At 39.6% G+C, this 14,864-nt stretch overlaps 1 protein-coding gene across 28 annotated transcripts in view; it reads left to right on the top strand.

Moving 5' to 3' along the window:
- The window catches only part of UNC80 (unc-80 subunit of NALCN channel complex), a 157,723-nt gene that overhangs the window by 118,759 nt on the left and 24,100 nt on the right, over positions 1–14,864 (top strand). For 23 of the 28 annotated variants that reach the window (XM_075180285.1, XM_075180288.1, XM_075180286.1 and 20 more), the window contains 2 exons: positions 2,957–3,095; positions 7,895–7,951. In XM_075180285.1, the coding sequence (XP_075036386.1) occupies positions 2,957–3,095; positions 7,895–7,951 (196 nt within the window). The remainder of the gene's footprint in view (positions 1–2,956; positions 3,096–7,894; positions 7,952–14,864) is intronic. The other 5 variants (XM_075180290.1, XM_075180296.1, XM_075180313.1 and 2 more) reach the window with 2 other exon arrangements.

The following is a 14,864-nucleotide window of genomic DNA, read 5'->3' on the forward strand; positions in this document are numbered from 1 at the left end:
GCTCGATGCCGCGCAGTGGCACGATGTCGAAAGGGGGCATGGTAATATAGTGATGGGGGTGTGGCCAACATGGGTTGTGGCTGCGCCTCTTTACACATGACATTATGGGGGGAATTCAATTAGCCGCAATGTGTCTCTGGATCGTCCGTGAGACACTTTGCAGTGGAGCTTTTGACAGAAATTTCTACTGTAATTGCCGCCAATGTGTGCGGCACGATGTCTGCACTCCACATCGCCGGCAATTTAATTCCCCCCATTATGTATTAAAATGGTATTGCTCTCACCTACCTGTTATTGTAGCTTTCACAATCTGGTACAGGATTCTTGTCTGGATCCTAGAATGTTGGGACCCTTTTTGGAAAATGTATAGGTATAGGTAATTAGTGAACACAGTACACAACACAGATCACGCTGTATATAATTATATAACAACCAAATATGTGTGATCACAATAATCATAGATATCTATATGTTTGTAATAATGAAACACAAGTGTAACTGTATAAGAGAAACAGCTGCCTCTAGGAGCTCTGCAACCCCATAGAAAGATAAATACACTATAAAAATTAAGAGCCGCTTAAAAACCCTTAAACATAAATCTCAATAATGATGAGAGAAAATTATATAAAATGTTGAACTCCAAACTATGTGTTCATAAAGTAACATGGGGGAGATTCAATTGCCAACGATGTGGCACACGGACATTGCGCTGTGCACATTGCCGGCAATTACAGCAGGGATCTCCACCCTCAATAAATATAAATATAAATATATATATATATATATATATATATATATATATATATATATATATATATGTGTGTGTGTGTGTGTATATATATATATATATATATATATATATATATATATATATTTATATATATATATTTATATATATATATACATATCTTCTATTATTATTATTACTATCATTTATTTGTTAGGCGCCACAAGGTATCCGCAGCGCCGTACACAGTACTAACAGTAGACTATACAGGGTGAAACCATACAGAACAATGAACAAAAAGTGGCCCATCTATACATATACATATATATATATATATATATATATATATGTGTGTGTGTGTGTGTGTGTGTGTGTGTGTGTGCACCTCTTAATTTTTAGCCGCCCCTGACACAGCCTAAGTCCCCGCCCAGACACACACAGCCTAGGTCCCCCCAGATACAGCATAAGACCCCCAGACACATCATAAGACACTCCCAGACACAGCCTAAGTCCCCCCTGACACAGCATAACCCCCAAAACACAGCCAAAGTCCACCCAGATACAGCCTAACCCCCCCCAACACAGCCTAAGTCCTCCATGACACAGCGCAAGTCCCCCCCAGAAACAGCATAAGTCCCCACAGACACAGCCTAACCTCCCCCCCAGACACAACATGAGACCCGCTGACACAGCATACTTGCCTAAGCTGTGCTGTGTTAGGGATGGAGCTCCTCCTCCTTGCTCTGCCGGCTGCTGGGACAGTGTGTGATGATGTCACACACTGTCCGGGGACTGGGAGTTGCTGACATCTCAGCTCGCTGCATCAACAATAGCCCCCTCTCTCCCAAAAGAAAAATTTTAAAAAAAATATTACCTGACTGCGGGGGCCCCCCAGACTGGCCGGGCCCCGGTAATTTGTACCCGCCCCACCCCCCTCTCGGTGCCCCTGGCATTAGGTACACTAGACCACTGCGTTACTAATTTGCAAATCGCACTTCATATGTCATGAGCCTCTTCTTACCACCCTTGCAGACCGTATTAATTTTATTAATGGTTACCTTTTACATATTCATTGAAGTGCTCCTTCCCCTTATTGGAGCACTGGAAGTGCATCCTGAATGGGGAACTCTGCTTTCATAGTAGCACAGGAAAAAGTGAATTGGTCCCCATGGGGCAGCCGTCGGGGCTCTGGTGAGGGGTATGATGGATAGGGTGACTTTTTTTCTCCCTACATGGAAAAGCAGCTACCTGCAACTTTATGGGGGGGGTTCCAAAAAGAAGGCAATTGCATTAGAGGCTCTGTCTATGCACTTTGTTGAATGTATCCAGTGCAAATTCACTTCCTAATAAGCTTTCACTATTGTAGAGAACAATCTTCCTAAAGAGTAAAGGACTGCATTTATATATTTATATAGAAGTATGTTGAACTTCAAGTTTGAATTTCTAAAAGTTTTAAATATTTGCCCAGTTACTAATCATTTGTTTGCAATGTTTACCTTCTCCCTCCAAAATAGCTTTTTGCTAGTTCATAGCTCCATTATTCAAGGCAGTGCTCTCCCTGTGATAATATGTCTGAGTGACTCAATGGAACGATAATCGTTCATCATTGGAGCATACACACTAATGCAATATCGGGCCTAGCGGTTGTTCATCATGTGATTGGCCCAATAATCAGCTGAAAAACCTGTAGTGTGTACCCAGCCTAAGCCAAATGCAGACAAATCACTTATTTTGCCTTTCACCTTTCCAGCTCTCTTGTTTGTAAATTTCCTTCAGTCCCCTTTATTGGGTACGGAGTGATTATTGTATAAATACACATAAGTGTATGTTAATGTGTAAAGATTAGTAAATAAACAAACAAATTTTAGAACGCCCTTTTCAGAGACAGATGAATTACTGATATTTATGGGCTACTTAGTAGCACTTTCCATTGAAGTATGATACATCAGTGTTAGATCTCTTCCACCATAAGGGCTGCATGCCTTGAACTGTCTATAAGAAGTTGATGGTAAAGCCATCTGAGCACAGTTCTGAAATCAGAATGTCTACCACTGCTTGCAATCTCCGTGTCCTGCTATTGGGTGGAGGAAAAGTCTTGATTCTTGGAACACTTTCTGCTGTACAAGAAGGTGACAAAATAAATGAGTACATAGACCAACCATTTATGACAAATGTTTACTAGTTATAGTTGTATATAATCTAAAATATAGTCTTTCTCTCTTGTTGTAGATGACTCTGTGAGCATGCCCAGTGTGGTAAGTGAACAGGATACGTACCTCTTGAGTGCCATTGGTAGAAGACGTTTCTCCAGTCACACATCCAGCATGTCTGTCCCCCAGGCTGAGGGTGGCATGCTTCCCAGCCAAAGGTAAACTGTGCTGTCCATCCATCGCCTAGTGGTCAACAACCCATGTAGAATGGAGTCTAGATGAACTAGGTCATAGCTTAGATACACTTAAGAATTGTCACTTCTTTAGTGATAGATGTCATGGAAACAATGTGTCATGTGATAACTAATATTGTTTTATCACAATCGCTCAGAAACTGATGTGGATGAAAAATATAATTATGCGAAGAATCAGCTAAATAAATGGTAATAATAATTAATAATAAATAGCTATGTCTTATCTCTTGGTCACTATATCCAGTTAGGTTCTCTGTTTCTTTTCATTTTACTACTGAATAAATGATGTTTTAAATTCATGGTAATAATTCTATTTAATGGACAGAATTTATTAAAATCTGCTGCTGGCATATAATGATTAATCCAATCTATACCGTATCGATTAGGGACTTGTTTCTGTATTTCATGAGTTTTGTCCATGAATGTTAGATGTTGTTAAACTGGCTGATTGTGAACCAGGGCATATTGAGGTGTTTGATCCTTGAATATGAAACAAAGTGGCTTTGACATTTGATTGTTTTTGTCTAATAGAAGGTGGAGGACACTGGTTATGTCTGTTCTACAATGTTTAGATTATTTATATAAAAGTTACATGAAACATGGTCATGATATCCAAGTACTTCTACTATTACTTGATTAAAGCAGCAGAACTAGTCTTTCTTGTTTTGCTTTCCCAAAAATTCATAAATTAGTCGCATTATGGAATTAAGAATTTTGAGCACCACATAAGTCAATATATTAACGGAATTATCAAGCTCCAGCAGTTTGTGTCCTCTAAGAAAAGGTAAATCACATTGAAACAACTCTTCATCATGATTATTGCAAGATAAGTACCAGATTATAATGTATGTTCTGAGTCCTATATTAATTTAGTCCTATTAATAATAATAAAGAAAGAAAACTAAATATATAATGGTGGTTTCAGTATCCCACCAGTACATGTTTCTAAAGATAAAGAAAGAGCTTGATCACACATAGGGCCTAATGTGAAGTTGGACATATTTTACGTAAACAATGCAGATGTAAAATGCATCCAAAACACACACCCACTACTGGGGTATGCAGAGTTGCATGTGTCTTAAGATATGTGTGACACTCAGCATGCTATGTAGAATGATAGCGGTCAAATTTCTGATGGAAGAAATGCTGACACTCTTCCTGCCGACATGAAAATGCCGACAGGGTAAATGCTAACATTTCTGTTTGCCTGACAGTGAGAAAATGCTGACAGCATGACTGCCAACAGTGACAATGCCGAAAATCATAATGGCGACATTAATTATCAATGCCTGCGTAGCCAGTGGCACAAAACAGTGTGAAAAAAAAAATCAGAACAGTAAGAAAAATTAAAACTATCCCCCCTCCCAAAACACCTAAAAGCGTGTGCAATACAGCCGCTGGACCCACATGCCGCCGGCACACAAAGGGTTAAAAAAAATGCGTGCTCCACAATGAGATTAACCCTAGTGCCGCCAGCCTAGTGCTGATACTAGCAAAATGGGGGGGGACAAAAAGCATGGCATCCCCTGGTTTTACTAGAACCGGCAATCGGCTATGCCAGTCAGGGCTGGTGGAACTATAGCAGGGAAACCTGCAGCATGGGGTCCCCCTACCATGCTGCCAACCAGCCCCAGGCTGGTCAGCATGGGGCTATATTCCCTAGGGAGATGGTGTCTACAAAAAGCTGCGGGCACCCTTCCTAGGTGTACCCAGTTCAGTGCTGAACGCATTAGGATTCTTCCCTCGCCCCTGGGTCGTGGGTGTAGGGTAATAAAATGGTTAATTTGATAAAGATACTATTTTGAGTTGGTGCACTACAGGTCCCAGAAAACCCAGGCTGCCATTAACAGTAAAAGAAAAAACAATAAAAAAAAACAAAAATATGCCAAAGGTCCTGCAGCTGTCCAAACCATAATAAACCATAATAATATTCCAAAGGTGGTGAAAAATCTTTCCGAACCCAAATAATCCTCTGGAACATGCTTGGAAAATAATAAACCATACAGACGATGCAAACACTTGCTTCTGTATGCAGAAACGGGTACCGCAATAATGAAATTAATTAAAGACAAGAGGTCTATTTATAACCTAGGGGCTTTCCCACTGACAGCGTGGGAATGCCGTCATGGGTATGTTAATGGCAGCCTGGGCTTGCCGGGACCTGTAGTACACCAACTGAAAATAGTGTCTTTATCTAATTAACCACTTTATTACCCCATACCCACCGCCCAGGGGTGTGGAAAGAGCCCTAGTGCTTTCAGCACTGGGCTGGGTACCCCTAGGGGGGCCTGCATTTTTTTCCCCCTGCCATATAGTGCCACCAGCCCTGGCTGGTACAACTAGTGCTGGTTCTAGTAAAATCGGGGGGGGGGGGGGGGGCACACTTTTTGCCCCCTCGATTTTGCTAGTACCAGCACAAGGCTGGCAGCACTAGGGTTAATCTGATTGGGGAGAGGGTAGGCCACTGGGGGTTTTAACCCATCGTGTGCCGAGTGCTTGCAGTTACAGTGTCTGTATTGCCGCTGGCTCCACCGGCTGCAAGCACAATTCTTTAGATTTTTGGGAGGGAGGGGTGGTAGTTTTAACTGTTATTACTGTTTTGTGCCGGCAGCTGTATAGACACCGGATCTGCAGGCATTGCTCATTCAATGTCTGCATTGTAATTGTCAGTATTGTCACTATCATCAATCACACAGCATTTTCTCAGTGTCAGGCAACTAGAAATAACGGCATTTACCCAGTCGGCATTTTCATGTCAGCAGGATAAGTGTTGGCATTTCCTCCATCAGGATTTCGTACCCGACCTGGTAGCACTTTTGGGAGCTCCATGTTCAGTGGCGCACGCAGGGGAGGTTTCTGGTTCTCCAGAAACCCCTCCCCTCCGGGAACCAACAGTACTGTACAGCAGCCGCGGCGATGTCAAAGAAGCGTCCGCGGCAGTGCTGTATTGTAGTATAATACAGCACTCCCGCGGATGCTTCTTGACAGCGCCGCGGCTGCTGTAGAATTCAGACTCGCTGAAATGGAGCTGCTGCGCATGCTCTCTCTCGTTTTTTGGTTTTTTTTTCGGGGGGGCAGAAACCCCCCCTTCTAAATCCTGCGTTTGCCCCTGATGTTGGGTATTTTACTTAATTATATTCTTTATTAAAAACATTAGCAAGGTCAGTGGTGATGATCATCATCATTAGCACGTATTTTGCAGGGACCGAGCACCCACAATAGATAAACAGGGCGTATCTGCAGCTGGCTCGACCTCTATATTGGCAGAAAATATGTGAACACGCCTTTACTGTACTTAACTTATGTTGAAACGCCCCTTTCCTCCCCTGTTCTACCTCTCTAAGCAAAGAGAGTAGTAAGTGTATGATACATCTAAGTCTACATAAGGACTTACGCGTTTTTCCTGATCATGCGCAGTAGAGAAATGTGTATTTTATACAAATAAAAAGGGACTTGTGTCCATCTCTACATGAGGCCTATGATCTGCATTGGAAATGGAATTGGCTTCATCTAGAAAACATGAAGAGGGTCCACGGGCCCAATCAGGACTGTAAAGTCTTTCTGCATTATGACTATCTTCATGCTTGGCAGTGCCTTACCACAGCATGACATTTATAAATGTGAATGTTCATTACCAGCCCCCCTTTATCAATGACAGACTGGGGGTCCAATGTTGGTGCTCGGAACCATGTGAATGCTGTGTTCCCAAGCTGGAGGCTCTTGGTGATTTTTCATAGTAAATCCTGAGACATCTCCAGATGACACCATTAGAGAATTAAGTAAAGCAAACCTGGAAATGATGGGTGTCTGAATCAGGCCTTAGCCGCATGGCAGAGCTAATGGAACCATGCTCAACTGGATTTAATAGTAGCTGCTATATTATTTACCATTTATACAGTATTATTGTTGGGAAAAGGAGACCAAAATGGTGTCTTCTTTGTCTCTTCAAAGTCTCCCATTGTGTAAAAAGGAAAACGTAAATAAAAAACAAAGACAAGTAATTTTTCATCCCACCTCACCCCTTACCAAAGATAACAAAAAAAGTTCTGCCCATAAATGACTGTATCAAGTTTGATTAAACTATGTCTATATATGCGGTATCTATGTACCATACACATTTTGTTGCAATTTTTAGGAGTAGCGCTAATTATTTAAACGTATGGGAAAAATCAAAGTAAACTGTACTTTGTGCTTTCTGCTCGTTTCTAATTGTCAGTTTGCTGATAATCATATAATTAATATATTTTGCAATTTACTACCCACAGAAATAAAAACAGTATAATGCATATCTTGGATGGCTAATAAATGAATCCAGGTGAAACTTATAAATGACAACACCGTTAGTCTTGTTCTTGAGGTGCAAATCACTTCCACATATGGTTATTTTGAGTATTAAACATAATTCTGGAATGTCTCACAGCACATTTTCCTAGTACTGCTGCTTTAATCCTCAGGTCATGGACCATAAGCTCTTGCTCATTCTCCTTAGCTCCTGTTTCTCCTCAATTTCATTTTTTGGCATTGCATTTCCCTCTCCCCATCGAGCTCACTCTTTGTCCCTACTCTTGTAACTTTTAACGTAGAATGCCAAGAACCGTAGATGATTTGCTGTTGTTTTGTACTTTTTGTTCAGTTCTTTTTTTTACATATTTTGGTACTTTTTATAGTTTTGCATGCAGATTTTCTGTTTTTTTGTTTGTTTTTTTGTTTTCTTTTTGCTTTTTCTTTTCCTTCAATGCTTCATCTCCCTCCCCCTCCTGCAGCGAACCTAATGTTCTTGACGACACCCATGGGCGTGATGGCGAGATCAGCCTGTCTAGGTATGAATGCTTCCTGTTTGTCATTGTGACATAGGAGGGAGAGAGAGGATAGAGGGCAGATTGCAAAACCAGAAGCTATCTCCTCCCTCTCACTCTCAATCTGTCTCTTCATAATTCTCTACATGTCCCATTATGACTGGACGTAAAAGGTGCAGTTCTCTCTGTAGCTGAATGTAAGATAGCTCCTGCTATATTTAGGGACCTCCATGCTCACTGAGTAATCACTTCCTGTTTGAGGAAATTTGCTTTCAGTACCATGGTTTTTGGGTTTCTAGTAAAAGTGGTATAACGTTTTATTAAACAATATGGGGTAGATTTACTAAACATGATAGAATTTGACTGGTTGCTATGGGCAACACCTCTTTTTTTAGAAGTTTAGGTTTAGGAAATCTACCTCTAAGATTTATTTTAAAGGTAAAACACTAAGGGCCTGAGTCATTAAGGAGAGCAAAGCAAAAAAAAGGAGTAACTTTGCACCTGGGCAAAACCATGTTGTATTGGAGGGGGAGGTAAATTTAAAATGTGGGGACAGATCTATAGTTAGGGGAATGGCATGTCCTAGATCTACTTTAAATTTCAGAGCAAAAATAAAGTTATCAAATATTTGTGTGCTGGGTGAAAAAACATCCAGTATTTAACTTATGTGCAAAATAATAAACTAATTTGCACCCCTTGCATTGTAACATGGTTTGAAAAGGATCAAATTTACTCCTTTTTTTGCCTTGCTCTCCTTAATGACTCAGGCCCTAAAGATTTATTTAGTTGTAGTAGTTGTACTGTATATAAAGAACTGTGCATCTGTGTTTTTATTGTAATATCATTGAACATGAGTGTCTGCTTTCCAGGCAGCTTCAGGGTTCACAGCTCAGAAACTGATTTTCAAAATTGAAGTTCTAATATTAGAGCTTCCATCGATTTAAGTGTCCCTTATAAAAAACTTATCAAGACACCAATAACTTTCATGCCAACTGAAAGCCCCATATGCACCTCCCTGCCGAACAGATTCACTTTAGAACAGGCACTTCAAACATTATTAAATGTCCTGTACAAGTAGGACAATCAGCTGTTAAGGAACAGGCAGGTGATTACGCTTAAACATGAGACTATGTGACGCTGCTCAGAGAAAGCCTGCACCTTTACCGTTCAGAATCGTGATCCAATACAATGTGACTGTGTGTTAGAATTGTTTCATCTCTCACCTGTTCCTTACCAGGGGTCATTACATAGTGACCTCTAAAACTCCCTGAAAAGTAAAATCAGAAATTAATGTGAGGGTCTTATAATGGGAGAGGAGGACTCAACTTATTAAATTTGTCACTGCACACTATATGTACCTACACACCTCTCCAGTAATGGAGACATTCAGGAATTGTGTAATATTGGGATTTTTTAAATCAAAGATGATTAATGGAAATTATAATTTAAATACTGCTATTGGGATTACAATATTAAATTCATTTAATTAAATAGTATTCTGGAGACTCTATTTGTTCTATTCCATGCCAATGTCTTATTGGTTGTCAACACTTCAATCATGCCTTTCCCCCTGATGCAAAGGAGAAGCTGAGAGACGCAGTGTTAGTAAAATGATCAGTGGTCATTGTCTGTAGATTTGATCAAGTATTTTAATGCACAACCATTAGAAAGATATATTTGGTGTCCCATTGTCATTTTTCATTGTCAGTGTTACTAATGTCTACTTATGCTGTTTAGTGACTTAGAAGACAGACATCTTCTTAAAATGCACTTGTTGCCGACCAACAATTGAGGAAAACATTGTATAGGCTGATTTATTTATTCTGATAATCCAGCCAATTAAATTACTAGTCTCAGTGTTCTTAAAGTAAATATTGGTCTGCACACAGTGGAGGCAGCCATTTTTTGGGAGGCTAATACAATATTCGTGATAATGCTGTCTATCGATTTATTAGTAATCATTGACATCACTCAGGCATTGTGTGACTCAGTGATGTTGCTGGTTCCAAGTGAATTGTTAAACTGCATCCAGAAAATAATTACCTCCACTATATGGCAGGTGTACTTTAAATCCTCTGACCTGCATTGCTCATCAGAGATGCTGTGTGTGTTTTACAGCTAATCATCTTTTATAAACTTGAAAGACTATTCACATCAATCCTCTAACTGCTAAGGCAGCATACAGGGATGTGTGTAATGACACAATGTTCTATGCCAGCCTGAAATAGCACAGCCAACATCTCCCTGTGGCATCTTCTTTATGAGAACAAATAATCTAGGACAAAAACAGTCTGTGGTGATATAATACAAGCTGTGCTAGCACTATTATGTATTAAGCTGTACAATACAGTTTTATTACCGTTCTTATAAATGAGACTCCATGGTGTCATACTGGAGAGGAATAGCAAATTAATCCAAATATCTATTCTATTGTTCCCATATTCTTTTTTATTTTTACTTAAAAAAACAAACAAACAGAAACCCTAACGTTGTTAAGAGAGTTGTTATGTTAAGAAATGATTTCCTCTAGTTCTATTCCAAAAGGGATATGAGGAAACTCTGTCCACTTCCTGTTGTAGACTTAATTATCAATTCACAAAGAGGGTAAGAGCTGTTTCACATTGCTTCCATATTTCTCTATGATAACCTCATTTTTCGATTTATGGTTATATTTTATATGTTGTTATTCTTGTCTTTTTTACATTGGAAATCCTGCAATCTCACAATAATTTCAGAAAATGGTGAGCTGAAGCCCACAATATCCTAAGAAAAACATAAAGGTCCAGATACTCCTAGGTTCTGATCTGTCTAATGTTCATAGATCTATAGAGTTGCTGCACAGACTGCAGGCAGATGTTTTCTGTAATCTAGTGAACTAATGACACCGGCATTGTCATGTGACTTAATTATAATTGAGGACATTTATGAAAACGGTTCTACTTGTAAATGTACAGAAAAGGTTCAGCAACCCAAAGCTACCAATCAGCAATTTACTTAGAAACACAGAATTTGATGGCATAAAAGAACCTACAAGTCCATCAAGGCTTCTGAGTTTCTTTTTGTGTTTTTATTTTGTTTGGGGGGGGGGGGGTTGGTTTTTTTCTTTAAATTTTTTTACACTGCACTAGAAAAATTACAGATTATTATTAGTTGCCATATTGCTAACGCCTGCTTTTCTACAGTTATCTGTGGAACATTGTTTATAAAAGTCCCCTTATGTGTTCTGCGTAGTAGTGTGCGCACAGTTTGGTAATCTGTGAAATGAATATATTACCAAGATTAAGAACAACATAGATATAACTTGATCTATTATATTCCTAGTCGCATATTTAATTAGTTTCCGGGATCGTAGCTACGCACCTTCTTCCCGATACCGCAACACCGCAATCTGCCATGTGGCGGCATAATAATTGCACCTTATGTGCACGGCCGTGCGTAGCTCTGATCCCGGGAGCTAATTAAATCTGCCCCCTAGTGTGCAAAACATCTTATTTTATCGGTATATTTATTTATTTCAAGGGTGGAAATAACCATAGCAGTACATATTGTTGCTATCGGGCCCAGCAGCAGAAGCAGCCCTGCCCTAGAGTATAAATGTGCCTAAAGTACAATTTTAATATGGCTTCATAATGAATTTATCCAGGTAGTTATATTGTATGAAAAATTAGGATAATATGACTCTAGATCTCAGCCGGCTGCTCCCAATCTTAGCAGACTTCTGCGTTATGTGACCTTCTCTGCATAGTGCAGGGAGGTCAAGCAGCATACCTGGACCGGGAGGAGTGTACTGTGCTCTCTCTCCTACCTTTGTGCAGCCTCGTGAAAGCTGGAAGGCCCTCCGCCTCTTTCATGTTGCCTATCACTGCTCTTTATAACTCAGACTAATGTGCCCGATTGCTACAATGTAGTTAGTACTCTGCCCTATTGGATACTGACTGGGGATGGGACAGACATCATGGTGGGTATGACTCTATGATGGTTCTAAGAAGGCCCCATCACAATTTTGTGACGGGGCCCAGACATTTCTAGATACGCCCCTGAATTATTAGGACTTTTACCATAGAGTTCCTGTATTTCTACAATACACTAGAAGTGGTTAAGAAAATATTTAATTAAAAACAATCTTCGAGCATCTGAAATCATCAACAAAAGTTATAGTAGTCTGCCCGATGATGAGAAAATGACTTTGATTTTGGATGATTTTGGTATTGTTTGCTAATTATTTTATTTCAGACATTTTTTGCCTTGTCGTGTATTTTAAATATTTTGCACTATACACATACAGTACTTTAGAATGATTTGTGATGACAAGACTAAGTCACCAGCAAGATTAAATATCATTATTTTTGACTTGAGTCATTTTGTTTTATAAAAAATTCTGCCAAGGTTGTACCACAGTTGTTATTAGGCAGTGTATCTGTAGTCGCCTTTACTGTGGATGTGTTGTCCTCCATATTGACACCATATTACTCTAGAATACCAGCAAATTGAGCTGTCATGATCACAGAAAATCCCCTTCACAGACATTGACATTAACATGTTCCTTAAGTCATGTTAATCATAATTGCCGATGAGGCACTCAGGCCTATACTACACATTTATTATTGTAAGACTGGTAGGATTATATTAAGCTTTACAATAAATTGTATTTGAAAACCTGTAGTAATGATAATTTAGCACCATACAGCAATTTCATAGGACACTTCATGTTCCCATATCATAACAAAATAAAATCTTGCAAATACATAGTAAAAAGTGTGAAGTTAAATCAATTACAATAATATTGAAGCAATTCGTTTAAGCTGGATGCTAACTGAAAACTACAATTACTAAGCTGATCTGTCCTGAAATGTTAGATTTGAATGATTATTCTAAGAAAAACTGCACCCTTAAAGGCAACATACAACAACAATTAGTTGGAGGGGACTCGTAGACTAACAGCAAGTGCTGTAATGTCATAATATACTGTATATAATATTAAGGTCACACTTTATTTTAGCATAGTACATCGTTTGAAAAGTTTATCTTTCACTAATATGGGAAAATGTCATAGTTCATAAAGAAAACGTACTATTGTTCCTGCTTTTCTTAAATGCAAGGCATGTGGCTAAAACTTTGTCACAAGGGGGGCTCAGCTCACTTTCATCTGATATCTGCTATTGCACCAGTGTATCGATTATAAATGACGACTGGAGCAAGTGATGCTCCCTACTAACACCTGGGTCTGTGACTAGCTTGGGGCCAGAGGTGAAACACGATTCAGCACAGAGGGCCCGGGCTCCTCACACCACCCTCAAGCTTTCTGAGCTCACTACAGCTAGTCAGTCATCATAATGCAACCTTTTAAACCGTTACCTCTGTAAAGATGGCGTCAGCCGTCAGAGGCAGCGGAAATAAAGCATGTACAGACTGAAGTGTACTATGTTTTATATATTCTTTCTGTGATGTTTTATGTAATGTTATAGTTTCATTAGAAAAGTGAATGTGGTTGGAGCACTTATCATATGAACAAGTAGTGAAGTACACAATACAGATGTGATTCCAACCCTGAAAGTGAAAACACAACTGTCCTATACTGAAATAGACATAAATAACTACAGGATCAATTATTGGGTTTTGAGTGGACAAACAAAACACCACTGAAGATGTCACTACTATCCCTAGTGCAGCTATTACAGACGCATTTATAACAGGCCCACTAAGTTTAACTGATTCCCTGGTATTGAAATGAATCCTACAGTCAGTCTGTTGAATGCAGTAGGAAACACTTCTTAAGTTGTTAGTTTAGTAAAAAGTGAGCAGACTGTTTAATTCAACATGACCCTAAGAAATAAGTTGTCAGTGATCAGTTATTTGAATGAGTTACGTGGATGCCAGCTGTATGCCTGTACATACAGTTTATAGTATAGGATGTATACCATACTTACCAACTTTCTGTTGGTGAAATCCGGGAGCCTGCAGAGGAGGTGGGCGTGACGGGGGGGGGCGGGGCTCCAAGTGACGTCATTTTGGACCTGCCCCCATGACGTGATGACGCAAAATGCGTCATTTGACAGCGGGGGGCGGGGCCAAACGCCGCGATTCACCGGGAATCGCGGCGTTTGGGACTTAATTCTGCCCACTTCACTAGGAAGTGGGCAGAATTATCCAGATGCGGGGGATTGCCACACTCGCCCGGGAGCCCGGGAGACTCTCGCAAAATGCGGGAGTCTCCCGGATATTTCGGGAGAGTTGGCAAGTCTGATGTATACTTAGGGCTCTAAAGACATCTGAGATTGCATTGTTCAGAATTATATATTTTCTTACAATAATCAGTGTTTTGTTTTATTAAAAAAAAAGCATACTGTGCTTACAGCAGTGTTCTTACGTCTACACAGGCTTAGCTTGGTAGAAAATACATCAATTCCATGTTGTCCTTTCTGTGCATACTGAACCTATGCATTTATCTGTACAGTACTTTGTATTCACAAATTGTTACATTGAAAAATCATGTGTCACCAGTCATGACATCTCACATTAGTGTGATTCGTTCTGCATTGTCCTTATCTTATTCCACCCAGAGCACAGTAAAGATCATGCCTCATTCCTGTAGTATGGTGTATCCACTAGACTTTGTTTGCTGCGCTTCCTAAAGTCAGGTCACTACTTTATTCTTTATGTAAACATTAACTTCAATAATGTAAATCTTCCTGATTCCTTCCAAGGAACTGCTTGTGGAATAATGTATTGGCTGTTGTGTTTTATCAAAATAAGTGTTAATTCATCATCAATCAAAATATCAGTTTAGGGTATTGCATAACACATGAAATAATCTGTAGGCATGAATAGTACAGCCTGAGAATGACACATGATTCAAGTCTGTGCATACAAATAAGAGACAATTTATAACTAATCGGGAATACAAGTAATGGCTGTTCCATCTTGATAAATTAGACAC

The sequence above is a fragment of the Mixophyes fleayi genome, chromosome 7 (genome assembly GCF_038048845.1).
Source record: "Mixophyes fleayi isolate aMixFle1 chromosome 7, aMixFle1.hap1, whole genome shotgun sequence".
Classification (NCBI taxonomy): domain Eukaryota; kingdom Metazoa; phylum Chordata; class Amphibia; order Anura; family Limnodynastidae; genus Mixophyes; species Mixophyes fleayi.